Genomic DNA, 24,110 nt, shown 5'->3' on the forward strand with positions numbered 1-24,110 from the left:
CCCTTTTGCTCAGCAATTTGCTGTCACCATCTTCCGATGACATTACATGTTCTTTTGCATTATTGTAGGTGGCTACCTCGGATGCTGATGTCAGTATACATTATGTAGCCTGTTCCCTATTGTTGACCACTGATTTCTTGATTGACTTAACCATTTCTACCTCTGGAACATTTTGAAGACCATCCTAGTAGCCATGACTTCACATGCGTACATGACATTTTCTTATGGTGAATTCTCAGAAGTGGAATTTTTGAGCCAAAGAGCATGCAGAACTTCAGGAAATTTCGTGCACATTGACAGATGACTTTCCCTAAAGAACTGTAGATGTCTTCTCGGACTCTTGCTTCTTTGCATGCCTCTCAACACTGCTGCTATCTTTTTTAGTCTTTACTAATTTTTATCAAGTAAATAATGTTACCATGTAGTACTCCTTTCATTATGACTGAGCTTGAGCATGGTTTTACATTTATAATTGTTTACATTTTAAATTTTTATCTGTGTCTAGTCTTGTATTGCTGTTTTTCTTTTTTTTAATTGTCTTATGAGTTGTTCATATACTAAGAATTAATCGTCACATCACAAATATTTGTTTCCAGTTTGTTAGCCTTTTGATTTTGTGATTATTTAATAAGTAGAAGTTCTAAAATATCATACACCAGATCTTAACCAGGTTTTTCTTTTATAGTGTTCCTCTCTGTCACCATCCTGCTTAGTCTGTCTGCCCTTTCCAAGCTTCTGTAAATAAGCTAGCTTCTAGACTTTTAAGGTTTTATGCTTTACCTTCAAGTAATTAATCCTTCTTAAATTTATGTGCTGTGTGAGATAGGTAATTACCTTGGGTTTTTAGTTAGCTAGTTCTAAGACCATTAACGAAATAAATTCTATTCTGAAGCCACCATTATTACATGTTTAATTTTTATATATCCTTGGTGTATTTCTGATTTTTTCCTATATCATTTCTTAATCTAGCATTTATTGTCTGCTAAATTTTCAAAAAGTTGTAATTTTCAAATTATAATACTGACTCATCTACTCAGTATTTGAAATTTTTTCAAATATGTTTTGAATGCTAATTCAAAGTTTTCTTTGTACTGTACTCAAAACTGTGATAGTACTATATGAAGGGGGAAAAAGTCCTTATTCTCATGTGATAAGTGATGTAAGTGTTTGGGGTCACATGCCAAAAAAAAAAGCGAACTTATTTAAGCACTATAAAGGAGAGAGGTACATGGTGATTTTGGAGTACATTAGGGGCACTTTGAACTAGAGAGGGAGTCAAGAAGGTCTTTGCTGAGGAAGTAGTACCTGAGTAAAAAGCTGAGAAAACGGTAAGAATCAAGCCAAAGACTCAGAAATGTGCACAACAACTCAGGGGCAGAGGAGTGTAGTTTTTTCAAAATGCTGGAAGGGATCCACTGAGAATAGGATACAGAGAATGGGTAAGAGCAGTGCATGAAACAGACTTGGAGAATAATATTAGAATTAAGGACTTTCTCTTTGTTAGCAGAAAATTTATAGGGCCATGTTTCTGTTTAGAAAGGTCTCCCTTCAGAGTGATAAATAGTTTGAATGGAGGCCAGAATTATGTGGAGCCAGCCATTGCAGAAGTATCAGTGAAAGAGAGTGAGTGAAAGAGAGAGGGGAAGGGGACAGTGAGGGAAAGAGAGAGAAGTGGGGGAAAGAATATGTTTCTTAGTCTAGGGTGCTGGCAGTGGGCATAGGGTTAAGCAGGAGGTATGCAGGACTAAGTAAGTGATGACTACTCGTTTTCTGGCCTGGGTAACCCAGTGATGGTAATGGTACCCGATAGAGGAAACACTGAAAAAGTACTGTATTCAGGTGTGTTTGGTTTTGCTTTGAAGGAGGCAACACTGAAGGACTAGATGGAGAAAACAGTTCAATTTGGAAGTTTAGAGTTTGAGCTACCTCTGAAATATCCTCAGTAGGCAACTGGGCAGACAAGGCCAGGGGGTAAGTTTGGGCTATAGACAAAAATGTGTGAGCCATACAGGCAGGGTTGGCTTTACTTAGGTGGGATGTAGCAGGTAGGAAAAGAAGTGTGCCTAAAACCTGTCCATGAGGAACTAAATCGTTCACTCGTGGGTGGGAGAGAATGGGTCTGCAGAGTCACGAGAGCAGTGGTAGTGGGGCAGGGGAGGGTAAGAGTCCATAAAGACAGGAGATTTGGTGTAAGTACTATTAAGCAAGTGTTGAGAGGTCAAGCGTATTACAGTCTAAAAAAAAACTGTTGGGAAGAGGAAGATGACTTTGAGATGTTTTGGTAGATGGAAGGAGCAGATGCCAGATTAAAGTGAGCTGCAGGTGAGGGAGTGCCAGATAATGGACTAAAGAGGTGAGGCTCTGGAGGGCTGAGGGTGAGCTGGAGGGAAATGTGAAGAGCCATTTGGGAGAATGTTCAACATGTCAGATGATGGTTGGGATCTTCTTGAGAGAAAGATCTACAGCAACAAATAGGGACAGTCAGTGATGAATCAATCACACAGTTGGAAATGCTCATGGTGGAGGATACATGGCCTCATTAGTGCGACAGGGAAAGGACTGGATGGGTGTGCGTTTGGTTCTGGAGAGGCGGGTAAGTTCTGACTTGACAAATTAAGTCAGAAAGTGTGAGGTAAGTTACCTGAGGAAGGGCAAAGGGAGGAATAAGGGCTTTGAAGGAAGTTGGAAAGGTTGGGAAGGGTTTTAGAAAGACATGGTCTCCTGTATGAACTCTTCTTCACATTTATTCTTCAGCATGAACTGTAGAATTAATCATACCTCCTCTTCTGTTTTACCCCACCCACCTCCACATACACACATTCACACATACGCACATGCATACATACACATTCATATACACATACACACATGCATACATATATATACACGCATGCATACACACACATACATATATACATATTTGTGGGGGCAGTATTGGGGTTTGAACTTAAGGCCTCAAACTTGCAAGGCTATTTCTCTACCACTTGAGCCATACCTGCAGCCCTTTGTGAGACATCTTTAAAGTTACCAGTTAAGTGAAGAAGTTTATTTGTACTAATATTCAATGTCCCATCCAGAAGCTGTGCCTTTGTCCATTTACTCAGTCTTCTTTTATGTTCTTCGGTAATTTAATAAGTTTCTTATAAATCTGCATAATTTTATTGATTTCTGAGTTATTATTATTGCTCTTCCAATAGATCTTTTTTCTGTTACATTTTCTAAAGTAGTTATTTTTTTTAAGCTAGTTGTTTTGGATATTTGCTTCATACCTAAATTGATATATTTGTTCTGTAGCTTTTTAGTTGATTTGTTGGTATTTCTACAAAGGCAGTTTTGAGTTTGAGAGGTGTCATTACTCAAATAATGATAATCCTAATTCTTACTATTTCTTGTTGTACTGACTAGAACTTTTTGAACAATGTTGAATAATGTAGGTGCTAGTGCACACATTTCTGTTGTTCCTTACATTAATGAGAATACTGCTACTGTTACATCAAGTGCTATAATAGCAATTAGTTTTTGATAGAACCTAATTACATTAATGATGTATATCTATATTCTTCCTTTACTGAATTTCTTTGTTAGAATTGGATGTTAAATGTTATCAAAATCTTTTTTTTTGGCAATACTGGGATTTGAACTCAGGGCATTATGCTTGCTAGATCTGTGCTCTGTCACTTGAGCCATGCTCCCAGCTCTCAAAATCATTTTTGACAGCCATCAAGGTTATTTATTTTTTTCCTTTGACTAATTCATGTGACACCATTAGGTTTTTAAATCCTTATTAAATGTTTAGGGCTGAAGTGTGGCTCAAGTGGAAGAGTGCCTGCCAAACAAGTTTGAGGTCTTGAGTTCAAACCCCAGTACTGCCACAAAATAATAATAATAAACCTTGCGAACTTTTTACTTTTAGCATATCTTGGCATTCATCCACAAAATAGAACAAAATAAGAACAACAAAAATGTTTTTGGTTTTGTGTATGAAAAATATAGCCTACCTAGAAAGAAAGAGGGAGCTGTTTTCAGTGAAATCTAACTCTGAAACTGGGAGAGGAGCAGACTTTGGTGACTGATACATAGCTCTGGAGGAGATGGGGAGACACTCTAGAATGGAAAGTCTTCCAGACCATAGAGATTGAAAGATGTACAAAAGTCCTCCTTTTTGGAATAAATCACTAAAAGGAAATTATTCTTAGTTTAGAAGATAACTGATTAGACTTCTTTTAGATCATTATTTTAATTCAGCTTGTAAAGATACTCTGAATAGTTCATGTAGAATCTCTTACTTTTTGCAGATAAATTTATATAACTTGAGGCTATTAAGAAATAATATAAGCCAGGTGCTGGTTGCTCACACAGGTAATCCTAGCTATTTGGGAGGCTGAGATTGGGAGGATCACAGTTTGAGGCCAGTCTGGGCATATAGTTCATGAGACCTCATCTCCAAAATAATCAGACCAAAATGGACTGGCAGAGTGGTTCAAGTGGTAGAGCACCTGCCTAGCAAACACACAATGCTGAGTTCAAACCATTACAGCCAAAAAAACAAACAAACAAAAAGATGGCATAAATTATAAATTGGGCATGATGGCACATGACTGTAATCCCAGCACTCAGGAATTTGAGGTATCGGAGGGCCATGAGTCAAAGGCCACCCTGAGGCTGTATAAGTAAGACCTTGCCTAACAAAAACAAAAAAACTTATGAGTGTGTCTGTTCTGAGAAAATAGGAGAACTAGCACAATAACTGTGTGAAATGAATGAACTATTTTGTAACTCCTTGTCCTGTGTCAGGTTACTCACTTCGTTTAGTATTTCTTAAACTTGGATTACTGATAGAGAAATGATTTAGATACTGGTGTAAAGGGGGCATAATGAGCTGATTGGGTTTCAATTATGGAGAATTTATTAGGAACTTTATATACAATTTTGCAAGCTGAAAAAGGCAAAAGACAAAAATGGCAATGTAATTACAATACCCACATCAGTAGTTCGGGTTAGGTAGTACTTGAAGGGTAGGCAAGAACAACATTATCTCCCTAGAAGAGATACTCTCTGCTGTTAAGTGTGGGAGATTTTTGCTGCTGGACCTCTTTCATACCCTGTTAAATGTAATTCTATGCTGTCAGTACAGGTGGCATTTGTTAATACCTGGCATTCTTTTTGCAGCTTTGGTTTTCCTTCTCTGTTTGGTTACATATTTCAACTGGAGTGAACATACTTTTTTACTGAACTTGTGGTTTTTACTTGCTCTCATCTTAAATATTTATATAAGGCCTTAGGGTAATTCCAAGTTCTGAAGATTCAAGCTGTCAGTGCAGAATTTTACAGTATTAATTTGCATTTCCTAAGTTATTATTACGCCTGAAGCATTAAGCAAATAAATAATGATAAGGTTTGATTTTTTTCCTTAAAAGAAGCATATCAGTTCTATGTTAGATTAGTAGGTTGTATGTTCTAAAATTTAGGAAAATTTTAAGGTTATTTGTTGCTTACTAATATATTATGAAATTTACTAATGAAAGTAAATTCATTGTTTTGATAGTTCTTTTTTTTCCTAGAAAATATATAGCATGTGAACACAGCCTTCTGAACTTTAGATGAAAGTTGAACCTCCCCAACTGGAGGTGTGGCTCAAACAGTAGAGTGCCTGTTTTGCAAGCCTGAAGCCCTGAGTTCAAACCCCCAATTTCCCCCCAACCCCCTCCAACAAAAAAAGGAAAGTTTACCCTTCTAGAGGGTATTGTAGGATATCCTCTTGTTGCCAAGATGTAAATGCACTTTCAAAAGTGTGAAAGTAAGTGGAAGTTGCAATGGCATTGCACTGTACTAGGAGGTTCAAAGCAAGGAAGGTGTGAAAGCAATAGCTGTAGAGGACTCCACTGACCCTGATCATTCAGTCCTGTGTTCTGGCACCCTCACCTTTCCTGTTGCTTTCTATTGTCCACTCTGCCACTAAGTAGATTCTCTCATCTTCTCCTGCCTCCGTTTCATCAGCCCTTCACCTACCTTTTATAGGCCTTCTGTAAAGCTTAAATGAAGCAGGTAGTATATATTAAGAGTACTTTGGAAACTGTGCGTAGCTATAAAATAAAAGGTGGCATCAGTTATTTTTTCTTTTGCTTCTTTTCAAGTCCTTTCGATCCCAGCACCAAGTAGAAAGTCATCCTTCTTACTTTGACCTCTCCTACCCTTCATAAGCCTCAGTCCTCGTTCCTTCCTCTTATCCAACATGTTCCCTTCACCCATCCTCCAGCTTTCTAACTAACTGCTTTCTTTGTTCCCTTCTCCCATTACCATCTCTGAGTAGTCAGTCCTTCTGCTGGTCAGGGATATTCATCTAGCCATTTACCAAACAGTGGCTTCTCTTTGCACACTGTCCTGGATATTCCCTCTGCTTGTTGCGATCATGAGCCATAGAGTCTTCAAGAGCTAGTTGAAGGTACAGAGAGAGGTTAAAAGAAGCCAGTCTGATTTGTGATCTTTTAAATAACTACTATTTACATTATCTCTATTGCCTACTAAATGTGGTGTATGATATTTTAAACATCTGAGTAGCTTGGTTTATATTCAGCCTTAGCAGTGTTCTTTCAAGTTTCAAGTATTGACAGGTAATACAAACATGATTCTAGATTTGTCATTTGAAAGCTGTGAAATTAGAGCAGGTTCTTTTACTTCTCTGTACTTTCAGTTTCTTCATCCATAAAAACAGGTTTCTGACCACCTCAGCAGCTTTTGATCAGGATTAGGTGAACTACTTCTCAGGCAGACACCTAACACGTAGCAGATGTTTTCAGAAGTATAGTTTTCTTCCCTATCGTTGTGGGATTCAAATAGATGTACTGTTTAATTACATATGTTACTGGTTTTCTACATCTTTTTTTTTTTTTTTCCAGACCTATTCCATGGCAGTATATCTTGTAAAACAGTTGTCTTCAACAGTTCTTCTTCAGAGGTTACGAGCAAAGGGGATAAGGAATCCGGATCATTCTAGAGCTTTAAGTACGTATGATAAACTTACTTCATTTATGCAGCAGAACTACTTTGTTAGGGGTTAGAGTAGTGTTTCTCAACTCAAGAATTTTTAGTGTGTTTTTTTGTTTGTTTGTTTTTTACTAGAGCCTGTGATAGAGGATTAAAAACTCTTGAGAACCTTTTATTGTAAGCTTACAAAATAAGATCTAAGATTAGTTTTAAAGTCTTTGTCATGAATTAATATATTTTGCTGACCTTAACATTAACTTTGTAAAGTCACTCCTTGAGCACAGAATATTTTCCTACAACTTCTTAAAATAAATGTTTAGGGAATTTTAGGAAATGAGAAGGAGATCTAGGTATAAATTTCAAGAAAATTATTTTAGATTTCAAGAAGATTATTTTAGATCCAAGAAGAATATACAGCATTATCTGATGACTATATCTGTGTGTTACCAAAAGTAAAAAGTGAGCAGAGTGGTAGAAATAATAATGAAATGGGTTCTGCTGTAATTGAGTATGTGACCTTGGATGGTTCCTGAGTATCTTACTCCTTTTGTGTAAGGAGGGGTTTGTAACACATGGTTTCTAAAGTCAGCAGGGAGTCTGGACTCAGCTATGACTTAGTGGGTGGTTAATTTTGATGATCTGGAAGTAGACTTACTGGCCTCAAGTTTTGAGGGTTAGTAGCTTTTCCAAAGAGGTGAACTAAGTTCTTCCTTTATTCTCTTTTCCAGAGGTAGGTTCTTCATGGATGAATTTAAGGTTGAGGGCTCAGTGCTTAGGGAACACTTTTACAGGCAGGGGATGGTTAGCTATTCTTTAAGGATTCCTTTTTTAAAATCTTTTATTAGCATAAATTAATTGTACAAAGGAGTTTCATTGTGATAGTTACAACATGCATGTAATATGCCTTGATCACATTTACTCCCCATATTACTCTTCTTAAGTATCCTCCCCCTTCCTTTTTAACAGTTTTTTGTGGTTTTCACTGTACTATTTCATTTTATATACATATATATCTGTATATTTTATAAAGTACTTCTATAATATTCACACACACACACACACACACACACACCTCTATCGCCCTCTCCCTTTAAGGATTTTCTTTTTTTTTTTTTTTGATGGTACCAGGGTTTGAACTCAGGGCCTTCACATTTGCTAGACAGGCGCCTATCACTTGAGCTACTCAGCCAGCCCCACCTTTAAGGTTTCCTGATGGAATTGAATAATGGAGCCCAGTGTCAGATTTGTAGTTAAGAATTCTCTGGTGGAAAGAACTCAGGTAGTAAGGCTAGCTTCCCTTTCATTTCCATATGTAGCATAGCTTTTATCCTTTTCTCTAGCCTGTTTCTATGCTAGGGTAAAAGACTCCAGTACCTCTAAATAACAATATGCCCTTAATAGTTCACCAAAGGATTTTTCTGTATTAGAAGAACCCTTTTTAAAATACAAACAGCCAGGCATGGTGGTGCATACCTGTAGCATCAGCTGCTCCAGAGGCTCCAGATGGAGAATCACTTAGTACAGGAGTTTGAGAATAGTCTGGGCAACCTAATGAATTCCCATCTCAATAATAATAATAATAATTTTGAGTCTAGAGAACTAGAAGGACAGTACCATTTTGGAATCTAAGGAGTGGAGGTACCATTTGAGAGAAACAAGGAATTAGTGTGGATTCTGAAAGAAGAGGAGGGTTAGCCAACTTCTTTGAAGGAATCAGTCTTTATCCTTGCCTCACAGTGTGAGTCAGAAAGCATCACAGAATCGTGTGAGCCTGTGTGGAAGAGGGAACACCAAGAAATAGGTAGATAAGCCATGGTTTAACAGCAAGGCAAGCTGTCTGGGCAGGCTGCGAAGAGAATGGGAGGGGCCTGGAATGGTGTTTCTTCTACAGGACCCTAGTAGCTATTGTTATACAGCAAAAACTACTTGTTTCCTCTCTGACACACCGCTAACAAGGTGTGGAGAGTAGTTGCCCATTGAGAGGTTTTTGTCACAGTTTGTGTCTTAGCTTACTTAGTGGCCGGAGGGAATCAATGGAACAGTAATTTGGATCCTACCAGAAAAAACTTACTGTAATTGACTAAAGTTATTTACCCCCCAACAAATTGTGTAATTAAAATATTGTTGAAGATAACCTGATAACAGAAAATACCATATACCTCAGCTGTTTTTGAAGGATCATTCATTACAAGTCACTCTTAACCTTACAAATAAATTATCCTGGCAGAGGTTTCTTAGGTAAGTGAGGCACTGTTAGGAGACTTCACAAAGAAAAACCCATTCAGTGGCTCATTTGCTTACTAGGTTTTCCTCTTGTACTCTCCACCTTTGTGTGGCACCCCTTACAACTGTCACAAAGACCTGGTCAGGTTCCTCTTTCCTTTCTTCTTCTCCCCTTCTCCTGGCACCTGCCAGTGTAAGAAAAGTGGGGCAGGCTATAAGAAATGAATTCTGTAAACTGCCTGTTTCTTCCATGACCTCATACAGCCATAATTACTTTTTAGCTTGCCTATGTTCGTACCTCACTTTATTCCCTTCAGTGTAGAGAAATTGTCCCTTTTCCTGTTCAAAGTTGGTCTTTGATTCATTTCTTATTATTCAAGAAATCATCTGAAGAAGCTACTTTATTTCAGGCACAGGATAATGTAGCATTTAATAGGGCACACTGTCTCTGCATCCCCCACAGGTTTACAGTCTGATGGGCAAGACAGACGTTCAATAATTGCCCAAGTCATTATTGAGGTATAATTGTGACATGTGCCTTGAAGAAGAAAGACAGGGAGCTCTGTAGAGGGTACAACAGGGAAATGTAGTCCTCTCTGGTACCTTGATACCTAAAACAAGGTGGAAAGGATGAGGCAGAGTTAAACCCAAAGATGGGAAGGGAATGTGCTGAGAAGAAAAGGCCGGTGGAGCTAGAGTAAAGGGAGGAGGTCAGCCAGAAAGATAAGAGTAGGTTCACATAGATGGTATAAGGACTGTGATAGAATTCCATGAAGGGCCTTTTAAGTAGAGGAATGACATTATGGTCCTTACATTGAGGGCTGAATGAAGAGGGGCTAGGCTGATGTAGTGAATGAGGCCAGTGAGGAACTTACTGCAATACTGTGTATGAGTGATGATGGTATCTTGAACAAAAATAATGAGGTGGAAATAGAAGTTGACTCTTTGAGAAGTATTGAAGAGTAGAAATTGTATTAGTTATATGCAGGCAGTGGAGAAAAAGGAGGGGTCAAGGATGCATCCTAGACTTCTCAGGCACCAGGTAACATGTTAGTGCCATTTACTGAAATGCAAAACAGTTTTTAAAAGATGGGAGAGATCCCAGTGCACTCTTAGCCTTGTGCTGCTTGAGTGTGAGGACACGTCCAGGTGGAGATGCTCAGAAGCAGTATTCCAAGGCTGGGCTCTTCACATAACTGCCCTTTGCCCAGTGTTTCCAGTTCCTCCCTCTCCAGAGGCTTTTCCTGGTGCTGTGCCCCTCCTTGTTAAGGCTCTTTCATCTTTTAATAGCAGGAAACAAACTCTTCTCTGCGTACAGCTCTGTATTCCTACTGTTGCCATCCCAGTTTCTTCAGAGAGTGGTCTACATCTGTTCTCTGCTCTGTGGTCACTGAAGAGCAGGTGCCACAAGCACCAGTCTCATTGCCAGGTATAACGTATGCCTTTGTAGTTTTCATCTTGGAGGCTTCTGTTGCTTTCGATACTTACCAGTTTCTCCTTGAAATTCTCTCCTCCCTCTTCTCTGATCATTTCTTCTCAAGCACTGCCTTTAATGGATTCTCTTGCGAGAAGCATCCTAAGGAATTCCATCCTTGGCCCTTTTTTTTTACATGCTTTCTCTATCCACTCTTGCTGGTTAAATAGCACCAACCCCCAAACGTGTATTTTCACTTCCAACCTCTGCCTTGAATTTCCATTTTGTATAGTTTACTGCTTTCACCTAAACATTCAACTGGTTCCTCAGAGTCAAGTATTTAAAACCAAACTCAGCAAGTGCAAACTGACACTCTAAATATTTCTCAGGTTTAACGTCTTTTTATCATTACCCTCCTTTAAACTCTGTCTTTATGTTTAAAACATATTCTTAAAAAACATATCCCTCTCCTTTGACTCTTCCTAGTTCTCCCATGGTGGCAGCATAAGGGGAAAACTCCAGCTTTGTTAACAGGACAGTAAGCTTTCCATGGTGCAGCACCTACTTCTAACTCCCAAGTCACCTATAGTCACTCTTCTACTTCACATTGCAAAAACTTATGATTGCTCTCTTTTCCTCAGTGCTTTTTTCTCTTTATTATTGTTCTGGGTGGGGGTACATTGTGGCATTTACAAAGGGTCTTACAGTGTATCAACTCTGTCATACTTGAATTCACCCCTTCCACTGCTCCTCTTTCTCCTCACTGATTTACTGTTGTTCTCTCTGCCTCCAACCTCCCAGCCACCTCCTTTGCCTAACTGCAGTTATCCTTCACGGGACATCCTTTCTCTAGGAGAAAGGATGCAGAACCTGCAGAGCAGAGGAGTGACTTCCGTTAGCTCCTCAGCAACCAGCCTCCAGTGCCCACATCACAAATGGTCTCACCACCACCCTCACTGACTCCTAGTTCATGTGGGTGGGAGCTTAATCTTACTCTTCTTGGAATTCTTATGCTTAGCACAGTGCCTGCCACGTAGTAGATCCTCAAATTTCTGTTGATGCTTGTTTTTGAGACAGGATCTCACTATGTGCCACAGGCTGGCCTCGAACTTGTGATCCTTCTGCCTCAGCCTCCTAAGTGCTGAGACTGCAGGTATGTGCTACTATATGCCATGTGTGGATATTAACTGTTGAAAATAAATCTAGAGTGAAAATCAGGTTCCTGTTTCTTGCCTTTAAAATGAAGTGGTGGTCTTAATAGTGTCCAGCCTTAAAATTCTAAAAGGTTGAATTAAAATACTGTACTAATGAAGGCTTATTTTAAAACAATAGCAACCTAGAATAGTACTGTCTTAATAGAGTAGTCTGTGATGATGGAAATGTTGCATATCCATGCTGTCCTGTCCCATGTGGTAGTTACTAGCGACATGTGACTATTTCAGCACTTAAAGTATGGCCCGTTCAACTGAAGAACTGAATTTTAAATTTTATTTTAAGTTATTTAATTTACAGCCTCATGCAGCTAACTCTATTAGCTCATAACAACAGGAACTAAGAACAAGACTTTTTTTTTTTTGGTACTGGTGTTGGAACTCAGGGCTTCATGCTTAGTAAGAAGGTGCCCTACCACCTGAGCCAAGCCCCCAGCCTAGAACAAGATTAGTTTTAAATGTGGCTAGCTCTAACTTTAAACATATCAGATAGACTTACCACTATAAGATCACCATAACGAAAGAAAACTTTGACTCTCAGAGGACTTCACAGTTCATTTTGAGTTAATTTTTATATGTGGTACAAGCTAAGAATAGAAATTCGTTTTTTACCCCCACACAAATCACCAATTGTCCGACAGTATTTGTTGAAAAGACTACTTTCTCCCCCATTTAATTACCTTGGCACCTCTGTCAAAACAAATCGACCAGCCAAGCACCAGTGGCTCATGCCTATAATCCTAGTTACTTGGGAGGATCGCAGTTCAAGGCTAGCCCAGGCAAAAAAAAAAGTTCTTAAGTCCTCATCTTAACAGAAAAAGCTGGGCACAGTGGCACATACCTGTCGCCCCAGCTACCATGGGAAGCATAGGATAGGAGGATCGTGGTCCAGGCCAGCTTGGACAAGGCAAAAAGCGGGACCATATCTCAAAAATAACCAGAGCATAAAGGGCTGAGGGTGTGGTTCCACATTGCAAGGGCCTGAGTTCAAACCAGTACCACCAAAAGCAAAACCAGATTGACTGTAGATGACTGTAGAATCCATTTCTAGACTCTTTTTTTTTTTTTAAATATTTTTAGCAAAACAAAGTTTTGATTACGGTAGCTTGTTAGTAAGCCTTGAAAGCAGTCCTCCAGCTTTGTTTTTCTTTTTCAGAATTGTTTTGATTATTTTAAGTTCAGTATGTAAAATGATAATAGTGACCAAAGAAAGTTTATTTGAGGAGTACTAGGTTTATTTGACATTAGAAAATCAGGCAATGTGACTTATATTCTCAATAGGCTAAAAGAGAAAAATAATTTAATTATCTCCATAGATGAAGAAAAGGCAGTCTGGCCAAATTCAACATCCATTTGTGATAAAGCTCCCAGTAAAACAGAACAAGAATAGCACTGCCTCTGTGCAGTAGAGCTTCCAGTTAATACAGTCAATGGGAAAAACTTGAATGCCTTACCCTAAGATTGGGAATAAGATTAGGATATTTGTTCTCAGTGTTACCCTGAAGATCCTAGCCAGCACATAAAGAAAAGAAAAAAAAAAAAAGGTAAAGATGAGAAGTGAAGAAATGATATTTGTCTTCATTGCAGATAATCTTATTGTCTACATAGAAAAAAAATCCCCAAGAATCTCCAGAAAAGCTACTAGAACAAATTCATGAGTTTGGCAGGGTTGTAGAATTCATGGTCAACATTCAGAAATGAATTGTATTTCTATTAGTAATGTATAATTGGAAATTGAAATTCCAAAAGATAGAATTTATAATTACATCCAAAGGATGAAATACCTAGGGATGCGTTGCATAAAATATGTGCAAGATTTATATGCTGAAAACTACAAAGCATTGCTAAGAGAAATTGAGAGGAGACCTGAATAAATGAAGAGACATCATGTGAATGGTCAGAGGACTCAATCTCGTCATATGTCAGTTTTCCAAATTCATCTGCAGATCCAATTCAGTCCAGCACAGTCCAGTAGGATATCTAAAAGTTCCTTTACAAGGGCTGGGAACATAGCTTAGGGGTAGAATGCTTAGCATGCACAAGGCCCTGTGCTCAATCCCTAGCACCCACTTTAAGAAAAAAAAAGTTTTATAAGGATTAACTAGGATTGGGTGTGAAGTGGCAAAGGAGACAGCAAGTAGGTTTTTTGGTTTGTTTTAATAGAAATTGGCAAACATAAAATAATTTCAAAAATTTGTCCTAACTCTAAAAGAAAATAGAAATCACATTTTAAATAACAACAGTTAATATTTATTAAATATAATGTTAGTTTATTTAAAAACATTTTTCATATATTAACTGATTTAATCCTTAAAACAGGGCTGTGGAATACTATTATTTCTATTTATTGGGTTATGAGATGTAGGTATAAAGAGGTTAAGTAACTTTCTCAAGGCTAAATTCTGACCTAGGCTGGCTAATACTGACTCCTGAGCTTTGGTTTGCAGCAGGTTCATAGTATGATCTATGATGCTGGTTCATTTGAGTGGACGTTTATGCATCCACTCAAATCATCCCATCGCTGAGTGTAAGGAAAGTGCTGCTGAGGCAGGATTCTCTGCAGAGACAGAAAGGAAAAAAGAGAGGTACACGAGAGGGGACTTATTAGGGAAATTGGCTCACATAATCATGGAGGCTAGAAGTCCTATAGAATGCCATCTGCAAATCTGCAAGCAGGACAAACAAGGAGGCCAGTAGCATGACTTGAGTCCCACGTCCAAAAGCCACAGAACCAGAGAAACTGATGGTGTAACTCTCATCCTGAGGCTCGTGGCCTGAGAACCCTGGGAACTGTGATATAAGCCCTGGAATCCATAGGCAGGAGAACCTGGTGTTTCGATGTCCAAGAGCAGCAAAAGGCTGTCGTAGCTCCAGGAGAGAATGTGAATTTGCCTTTCCTCTGCATTTGTGTTCCATTCTGGCTCCCAGCTGATTGCATGATGCCTACCCACCTTAAGATCTGGCCTCACTAATCCGTGGACTCACATGTCAGTCTCTTCCAGAAACACTCTCATAGGCACACCCAGAAAAAGTTATTTGGGTATTCCTTAATCCAACCAAGTTGATACCTGAAATTAACCATCACAGTTAGTAATCAGAAATTCTATTTGCATGATTATTTCATGTGGCAATTAATTTTTGTTGTCTTTAATAAGTTAACTACACTACTCTTTCTTTATAAAAAAGAGTTAGCTAAGGTTGTGTAAATACAGCCAATATGTAGCTTTTCACATGGTTTTAATTAGCATAGTGTTTTGGTGACTATACTCTCCAAACTAAAAACCAGAGTGTTTATGGCTTTGGGGATGTGAAAGTCAGGCTGTAAAATACATAAAGACTGAAGAATTGGGATTTCGCAGCCATGAAATGACCTTTTAGCCTGGCATTAGAATCATATCTGGAGCTTCTTAACTCCCTATTCATGCCCCTTTTCCAAAGTAAATTGGAATGCTCTAAATGTAATTCTGAAGCACTTCTTAGTTGAGATACACTCATTTACAGAAGACAGTTGCTGAGCTGTCAAATCCATACTATATGATCACCATGTTTTGTAATTATTATTACAAAATTATTATTAGTTTTTTTTTTTTTTTTTGGCAGCACCGGGGTTTGAACTCAGGACTTTGAGCTTGCTAGGCAGGCTCTTTACACTTGACTACACCTCGATCCCTTTTTGCTCTTGTTATGTTTGTGATAGGGCCTCATTTTTTTCCCAGGCCAGCCTGGACCATGATCCTCCTATTTTAAGCTTCCCACCATAGCTGAAATGATAGGTGTGCCACCATTTATATTCCATTTAGGTGGAGGTCACACAAATTTTTTTGCACTGGCTGGTCTGCAGTTGTGATCCTCCTGTATAGCTTGGGATGACGGGTGTGTCCCTCCATGCCCAGCTATTGGTGGAGATGGGGTCTTATGACCCCTGCCTGGGATGACCTTGAACTGCAATTCTGCCTATCTTAGCATCCCAAGTAGCTAGGGGTTACAGGTGTGAGCCACTGGCACCCAGCAAAGGTAGAATTCTTTAGGAATGGCTATTGGCACAGCAAATCTGGACTCTTAAAATCATTCTTGCTTATCAGAGTTCTTTCCCTTTCCATTTTCTTTACTGTGTGTTATCTGCTATTTCACACTTAGTTGTGCTCAGAAATCCTGTGGATGAGTCTGTATTACAACCACTCACCTCAGGCCCCCTTCTACAATACAGGCTTTAAGTTATTGTGGGACAATACTAAAATTATTTTAGTTAGGCCTCTCCTGTCTCCCTGTAGTGTTTTCTGTTGTGATTGAAGGAGGTTTTCAGAGGTAACTGATGCCACAGGTTTCCAGGTGAGCCATGTAAAAGGTGTCTTTTGTATTAAACTGAAGTGCAGTAAAAGAAGGTGCAGGCAGGAGGATCTTTCATTCAAAGCCAGCCCAGGTAAAAAGGTAGCAAGACCCTGTTTCAAAAATAGAATAAAACCAAAGAGGTGAGGGTGTAGCTTAAGTAGTAGAGCACTTGCCCAGCAAGCCAGAGTAAGGCTGGCCATAGATTAAAGTCCCAATATTAGGATGGGGAGGAGGAGTGAAGACAGTAAAAGAATAGCTATGAAAAGTAAAATTATTAGAGCCTCCTCATTTAAGAGTGATAGGAAGTTTGAATTAAAAAGACTTTAGAGATTATCTAGTATGAGTTTTGGATTTGCTAGAAGTAAAATTAAGCTGAGAGAGGATTGACTTTCCAAAGATAGCATAACTAATTTGCAAATAGGTAAGTATAGGACTTATCTGGGCACTGGTGGCTCACTCCTGTAAGCTTTCTAGCTACTTGGGAGGATTGCAGTTTTAGGCCAACCTGGGCAAATACTTTGTAAGACTCCATCTCCAAAAAGTGTGGCTCACGTGCTAGAATGCCTGCTTTGCAAGCATGAAGCCCTGAGTTCAAACTCCAGTCACACACACACAAAATTGTAGCATTCAAATAATTACATGGTTACAAAAAGGTAAACTTTTTCGTTTCATAATTTGAAATTTGATTAATATGTTTTACAGTAAATATTTTATTATATGAGCTTTTAAATTTTATAAATGTTGCTGTTTATTAATTTCCTTTAAAATAGAACCCAAATAATATTAGTGATAATTTTTGGGGTTTTTTTCTTTGGTGTTACAGGGTTTGAGCTCAGAGCCTTGTGCTTACTAGACACATATCTACCACTTTGGCCATGCTCCCAGCTAGTCATAGTTTTAAAGAAAGAAAGTCTTTATCTAGTGTCTTAGTGTCTTAAATTATTAAAAGGGTCTGGTGCGGGGTCTGTTGTCACTTCAGTGTGTTAGCCTGCTGGAGAAATCCTTTTTCAAGCCATAGAATTACTTCTGTCTTCCCATTCAATTGATTAGGAAGAAGTTTTGGTTTCCTTGTTAACTTTCCTCTGGTAAAGCCCCCCTTTTTTTTTTAAATCAACATTAGTAGCATAGGCTTACTAAACTTGTTCTATTTGTTTTCTCCATGGATTTCAGTTAAGGAGAAACTAACTGCTGATCCAGACAGTGAAATCGCTACAACTAGCCTGAGGGTCTCTCTTCTGTGTCCGGTAAGTGCTTACCGATGCTTCTTTGGAGGCCTAGTGTGTATTTCCTCTTCGTTAAGTATTTTCAGTATTTGAGAAATCAAGTTTACTTTTAAAATAAGTGCAACTTTGTTACAATTTATGAAAAATGGAAAAATTGAAGCAGAGCTGGAAGAATCTTTGAGATCCATCCACACACCTGTAAGCCCAAATAGAAATGACTTGGAGTTGATAATAGAAGAAAAATAAGAGAACTAGAAATTTATGAGATATTTATTTTTATGAAAAGTTGTAAGATTTTTCTTAATATCACACTTTTTTTTAATACAAGAAAACATATTTTGTTAACATTTTTAGGGTCCGTCTTAATAAATAAGCTGGTTTAAACATATCTAAACTATTTTTCTCCTGCAGCTGTAATACTGCACTATTAGAGTAAGGTCAGGAGCCCTAGAAAACATATTTGGGAGTTGATTTCAAAGTGTTTATTTGTAAATGATGCAGATATCCATCATGCCCTTTAATGGGAAAGGGGCATTTATGTCAAGATGAAGTTATTTCAAGTTCAACGTCCCTTCCGATAGAGAAAGTAGGCATCGATGTGTCAGAACTTAAAGTTCACTGATTATTTTTAAAAATCAGGGTTAATGAGGATTATCTCATAATAGTTATTTTATGATTCTTTGAAACAAAACATTTCGAAAATGAACTTCTGTTTTCCTGTACCCATTTACAAATGTCCTTCCTGCACCATTCTCTCATCAGTGCTCCTTAAAGCTGTGTGTCACCTTGTCAATGTAGCAGATCATAAAAGCTTAAGAGTTGCTTTCTTGCCTAAAAGATGTGATCTGACAGGTAGAGATTATAGGGTAAAGATTTTCGAAATAAAGGTTTTTGGATAATATAAATTTTATGGCCTATGGCTTGGATTCTGAACAGTCTTTACTTCTTATTATCACATCCATTGTCTTTATAAACCATTACAAGTAGCTTAGTAGTTCTGCAGTTGTGTACCTTTTTAATCTGTGGCATCTTCACGTAATATTAAGACAATGTTAGTGGAATTTGCACATCAAAGCTAAGGTCTGACTTCAGATATAAAAATTTTAATTTGGCACTGCTAGCCAGACTGCAGTCTGGACTAGTGCTGGTATCTTGCCTAATGGCAAATAGGTGATTATTTTTTCTGTTGCAAAAACTAGTGTGTTCTTTTGCACTTTTTATCAGTGCTCATTTGAATCAAATTATAAAAATTGAATAGAAGTGCTGTAAAGGGGATAATGAAGCTGTTTTAATGCTTTGTAAGTTGAGAGTGGAAGAGTGAGCAGACTGGGGATGTAGTTCAAGTGGTAGAGCACCTGCCTGCTCAGTGCAAGGCCCTGAGTTCAAACCCTATAGCCTCCAATGAATGAATGAATGAATGAATGAGTAAGTAAGTAGGTAAATAAAAGAATGAGCTGCAGTTTAGTTGGGCCTCCTGGTATACAAAGTGATCTAGAGCAAGTGCACTTCTAAGCTTTAATTGATTAGCAATAGCGGCATCTATTGAAAACGTACTATAATTTGATCCCCCCCCCCCCCCGCAGTCTTGTGGTGTAGGTGTTATTTTTATCCCACTTAATAAAGCAGCCTCCAAGTGAGTCGATGAAAGGACAGTGAGGACTCACACAGTGATTAGCAGGGCTGAAATTGAATTTAGATACCCTAACATTAGAGCTCCACTCGGGGATGCCTCAAAAAGTGTTGCATGCTGGCTGCAAGTGGTTTCTCTTAAAACCTCACAGTGTGCACAGCTGAAGTCTTATCAGTACCCAGGACTCTTCCTACTGCAGAGCAGGTACATTTCCAAGTGCAGGGCGAGGATAGGTTCCTGACCCACTTTTATAGGAGGCACATAAATAGTGCAGTCCTATACAGGAATGGAGTTGGGAGCGTGCAGTTTTCTCCAGATACCTCCTGACCCTAAGTCTACCATAAGTTAGCATTGCTTCTGTCTCAGGCACTAAGTTCTTCATTACTGTGTCTGGTTGAAGTAAAAAGGAAACAGTGTTGGTTTTGAGATAGAAAAGGAGGCCCAGAAAGGCCTTTCCTAGAGCACAGTAAATCATTGGTACCAAAACAGTAATTCAGGGCCCCAGGTGACAGTTAATTTCCTTGGTAGACTAGGAAATTTCACATTTCCCTGAAATTCTTTTAAGAATTTTCAAGAATCTTCCTCATTTAACTCATATCCTTTTCAAGCCTTTATATTTTTAAGCTCACACATACAATGTGTGGAAAATCTTTTCCAGGTACTTGACAAATAATGGGTTATTGAAAGTGGAAATCCCAGTACTCAGGAGACTGAGGCAGGAGGTCACAAGTTTGAGACCAGCCTGGGCTACAAAGGAGCCCAGTCTCAAAAAATAAATTTAAAAATCCGGACCTAGTGGCTCATACCTGTAATCCTAGCTACTTGGCTACTTGGGAGGCAGAGATCAGGACTGTGGTTCAAGGTCAGCCCCCGGAGGAGGGGGGAATTCAAAAGACCTCATCTTAACCAATAAAAAGGTGGATGTAGTGGTGTACACCTGTCATCCCAGCTACACAGGAGTCATAAATAGGGCCGGTCCAGGCATAAAAGCCAGACCCTATTTGGTAAGTAACTAATGAAAACAAAAAGGGTTAGGGGTGTGACTCAAGCAGTAGAGCACCTGCCTAGCAAGCACAAGGCCCCAATTTCAAACCCCAGTACCACCAAAAAAAAAAAAAAAAAATGTAGGTAACTCTACTCTCTGTGGTTTGGGGACCCCACAATGGTGCAACTGGTCCCCTAGGGAAATAAAGAGGTTTCATATGTCAGTTTCCTGTATGGATCTCTGGACAGTGTCTCTACCTTGGACCAAAGCTAGCAGTTCTGGGACCAGATCTATCAATTCAAGCAGCATTTGCAAGGCAAGAACAGAAGTCTCCTAACATGCTGGAGATGCCAGAGGCCATGGCTGCTTGCTAAATTGCCAGTGATGATGCCAGTGAGGGAGAGCTGCAGAGTGCACCCAGCCACTTCCTTCAGAGCTGCCACTTAGCATGTCCTGTGCACCACTCCCATCCAGAGATAAGGCTGATGCTGAGCATTGTGTGTGTCTTGTATAAGAAGACATTCTTTTTTCCTTTTCCTAGTTCCTAGTTAGAGGGTTCTTAACTTTTTTCAGATCATGCTGCTTTAAGAATTTGAGAGCACTCTTTGCAGACAAAGGCACACATGTACAAAATTTTGCATAGCATTTCAGAGGCATTCAGGGCCCTCCCTGCAATAAGCTAATCTAACAGGCTACAGAAAAGAATGAGTGACCCTTGGCTGTGGGCTTTCTGCAGTCAGTTTGATATCCAAAGCATTATTGTAGGTATGTTTCATAGAAAATGTGCTCTTCCACCTTGATGAAGAAGAAACCACATGCTCTAGGTCAGAACAGATACACATTGTGTTTCAGGAAATGTTTACCAGCACTTGTGTTTTGGAGAACAGCTGTCTAACATTTATTCTTCCTCTCTCTTTCAAAGCTTGGCAAAATGCGGCTCACAATTCCATGCCGGGCCCTTACGTGTTCCCATCTGCAGTGTTTTGATGCCACTCTTTACATTCAGATGAATGAGAAAAAGCCAACCTGGGTGTGTCCTGTCTGTGATAAGAAGGCTCCGTACGAACACCTCATTATTGATGGGTATGCCACTTCAGTTTTCCCTTGTACCTTGAATGGACTGTTAAGGTTGGGATGAAATTTCTGTGTGTGATATTTTGTAAGTTACATATTATAGAATTTTCATGATCATAAAAGCCAGTATTGTCAAAGTAAGTAAGTAATATTATAAATACTTTCCATTTTTGACTTAACTTGAAAATGCATGCTTTCCTTGACTATTTAAAGCACCAGTGGTTCTAAAGCAGGGTATGCATGTACCTTTTCCTAATGAGTCTACTGTCTACACATGTGTAGACCACGGTATCCATGAAAGCAGGGGAGAGTTGTGAGATTCTGGTCAACTCAGGCTCATCAAAAATTGGGCTTTTTTTGTGCTTAGTTAGGCAGCACATATACTAAAATTGGAACAGTTCAGGGAAGATTAGCATGGCACCTTTGCAAGGATGACACACAAATTCATGAAAATTCCTTTTTTTTTTTTTTTAAATTGGGCTTTTTAGTAGAAGTTAGCCTATTTGTAGAGATTGATCAAGCTACAGTCACATTCTATCACACCTATTTTCTCCCCATAAAGGCTCTTTAAACTGACCAAAAAACTGAATAGCAGCTTTCTTTGCTTTTCTGTTTGTATTTCTGTTCTTCCCTTCTTTCATTTTTCTTTTTTTCTCTTTTGTCTTCACCTACCGCATAACACTGATCAGTTATTTTCTTTAATACATCTATGTCCTGTGTTTTATCTGTCCAGTTAGATATTTACAGATGACTCTTTTCCCCCCACCACCTTTTTTTCTTTGGTAGTACTGGGATTTGAACTCAAGGCCTCATGCTTGCCAGGCAGGCACTCTATTGCTTGAGCCATTCCCCTAGCCCTTTTTCCTCCTCTTTTTGCTAGGGAAAAAGAAAATACATTGTGAAAAGGAGACTATTCAATTAATATTTCTGTAGCAAAACACTTAAGGCAACTATTTATAGTGTTTGAGAAAGCATAGGAATAGAGTCTGAAGGAGTAATACCAAAATAGGATATACTTATCAGTGAAATTATAACCTAGAGCTTTAAAGATGTCAGTCATGGTGAAAAATAAATATGTAACATAAGCGATTTTTAATTTTCCAGAAATGAAAGGATCATTTGGGTGTCAGTGGCTTTTCACCCCTGGCTAGACAGGACCAATCCCAGCCCTGGGCAAAACCTTGAGACCCTATCTAAAATATAACCATAGCAAAAAGGCTGGGGGTGTGACTCAAGCAGTAGAGCACCAGCCTAGCACATATGAAGCCTCCCTCCTCCCTCCTCCCTCCTCCCTCCTCCCTCCTTTCCTTCCTTCCTTTAGTTTGGTTTTTTAGACAAGGTCCTACTATGTAGCTCAGGCTAGCCTTGAACTTGAGATCCTCCTGTCCTAGCCTTCCAATTTCTGAGATTACAGACATAGGCCACCACATTCTTAGGTTTCATTTAACATTATAACCTAAGAATTTGACCATAATCTGACCATTTTCTTTTTCCTCTTTTGTACTTGTGTAAAATATAGAAGATGTGAATACTTGACAGTAATTATTTCCAATTTATCTTCATTTAAAATGTGCTGTCCTAAAGACAAATTTTTTTATAGTTTGTTTATGGAAATCCTAAAGTACTGTACAGACTGTGATGAAATACAGTTTAAAGAGGATGGCTCTTGGGCACCGATGAGATCGAAAAAGGAAGTACAGGAAGTTTCTGCCTCCTACAATGGAGTTGACGGTGAGTGCTATTTTTTCACAGGGCTGGGCTGCTGGTTTTCAACATTAAAATACATACTTTTATTTGCAGTGCTGGGATTGAACCCAAGGCCTTGAATGTGCTTGGCAAACTCTTCAACTGATAATTGATTCAGTCTTTAGACGTAATAGAGTTCCTTTTAAGTTAACTTTTTTGCCAGTTTTAAATTTTTTCTGATACTAGATTTCAAAGTAACGTAATTAATAATCATCTTAAAGTCATACTTTTGAAACAATATTCTTTTTAAATTTTGACAGATTTGGTACAGATTGGTGAATGTTCCTTTTTTTTTTTTTTGCAGAGGGGGCAGTACTGGGGTTTGAATTCAGGGCCTGGAGCTTGCTAGGCAAGTGCTCTGTCATTTGAGCCACCCCCACCCTAATGTTCCTTTTTTTATTTGACTTTTAGTATGTTTTTGTTGGAAGGAGACTGATTTTTTAAAAAAGTTAGCATAATGTGTCATGTACTGTGCAGATAAATGTATGTAGTGCATACTTTCTGCTGCTCGCTGTCTACTTTTACTCTGAAGTGGCCACAAAACATACATTTTGATTGTCCTAATTCAGAACTGTAAATAATCATTTAATGACTAATAAACAAACTCTGTTGGTTTTCCACTCTGTAGCCACAAAAATATTGTGGGTTAAACTGAATGTTAATCTGTAGAAAAAGGAGATGACCTGGGCTTCTGTGCCTGTATTTTAATCATTCCCTTGCAGGATGCTTGAGCTCTACATTGGAGCACCAGGTGGCTTCTCACAATCAGTCCTCAAATAAAAACAAGAAAGTAGAGGTGATTGACCTAACCATAGACAGTTCATCAGATGAAGAGGAGGAAGAGCCGTCTGCCAAGAGGACCTGCCCTTCCCTATCTCCCACATCACCACTAAATAGTAAAGGGTAAGTGCTGAGACCTTTGAAAAACAAGTTATTGTGAAAGGTAATTTGATAAGTAGGATTAAAGACATGCCAAATAAAGTAATTGTGCTTATTACTTAGGTTGACTTTTCCCCAGGTATGTGGTGTTCTTAAAGGATTTAGAGTAATGCATTAGAAGAGCACTTGGATATACACATGTCAAAGCTGAGTCCAGTACACATGGTTGTTTTCAAGCTCTGGTGTGCATCAGAATCACCAAGAGCTTATTGAAACACAGTGCTATCCCATGTCTGAGTGAAGAGAAGGGACTGAGAAAATTTGCATTTCTAGTAAGTTCCCAGGTGATCCTGAAATTGCTTATAGGATTTGCAACATTTTCTAAACACTGGAAACTTTCTGCTGGAAACTT

The 24,110-nt window shown here is 38.7% G+C and overlaps 1 protein-coding gene and 1 non-coding gene across 5 annotated transcripts in view; both read left to right on the top strand.

Moving 5' to 3' along the window:
- Positions 1-24,110, top strand: part of Pias1 (protein inhibitor of activated STAT 1) — a 106,976-nt gene that overhangs the window by 71,529 nt on the left and 11,337 nt on the right. For all 4 annotated transcript variants that reach the window (XM_020166505.2, XM_074062024.1, XM_074062025.1 and 1 more), the window contains exons 7-11: positions 6,897-7,002; positions 17,332-17,405; positions 20,922-21,082; positions 22,674-22,804; positions 23,542-23,722. In XM_020166505.2, the coding sequence (XP_020022094.2) occupies positions 6,897-7,002; positions 17,332-17,405; positions 20,922-21,082; positions 22,674-22,804; positions 23,542-23,722 (653 nt within the window). The remainder of the gene's footprint in view (positions 1-6,896; positions 7,003-17,331; positions 17,406-20,921; positions 21,083-22,673; positions 22,805-23,541; positions 23,723-24,110) is intronic.
- Positions 21,433-21,539, top strand: LOC141419370 (U6 spliceosomal RNA). Its single transcript, XR_012444145.1, has one exon. It is a non-coding gene; the product is annotated as a U6 spliceosomal RNA (small nuclear RNA).

The sequence above is a fragment of the Castor canadensis genome, chromosome 19 (genome assembly GCF_047511655.1).
Source record: "Castor canadensis chromosome 19, mCasCan1.hap1v2, whole genome shotgun sequence".
NCBI classification, from domain to species: domain Eukaryota; kingdom Metazoa; phylum Chordata; class Mammalia; order Rodentia; family Castoridae; genus Castor; species Castor canadensis.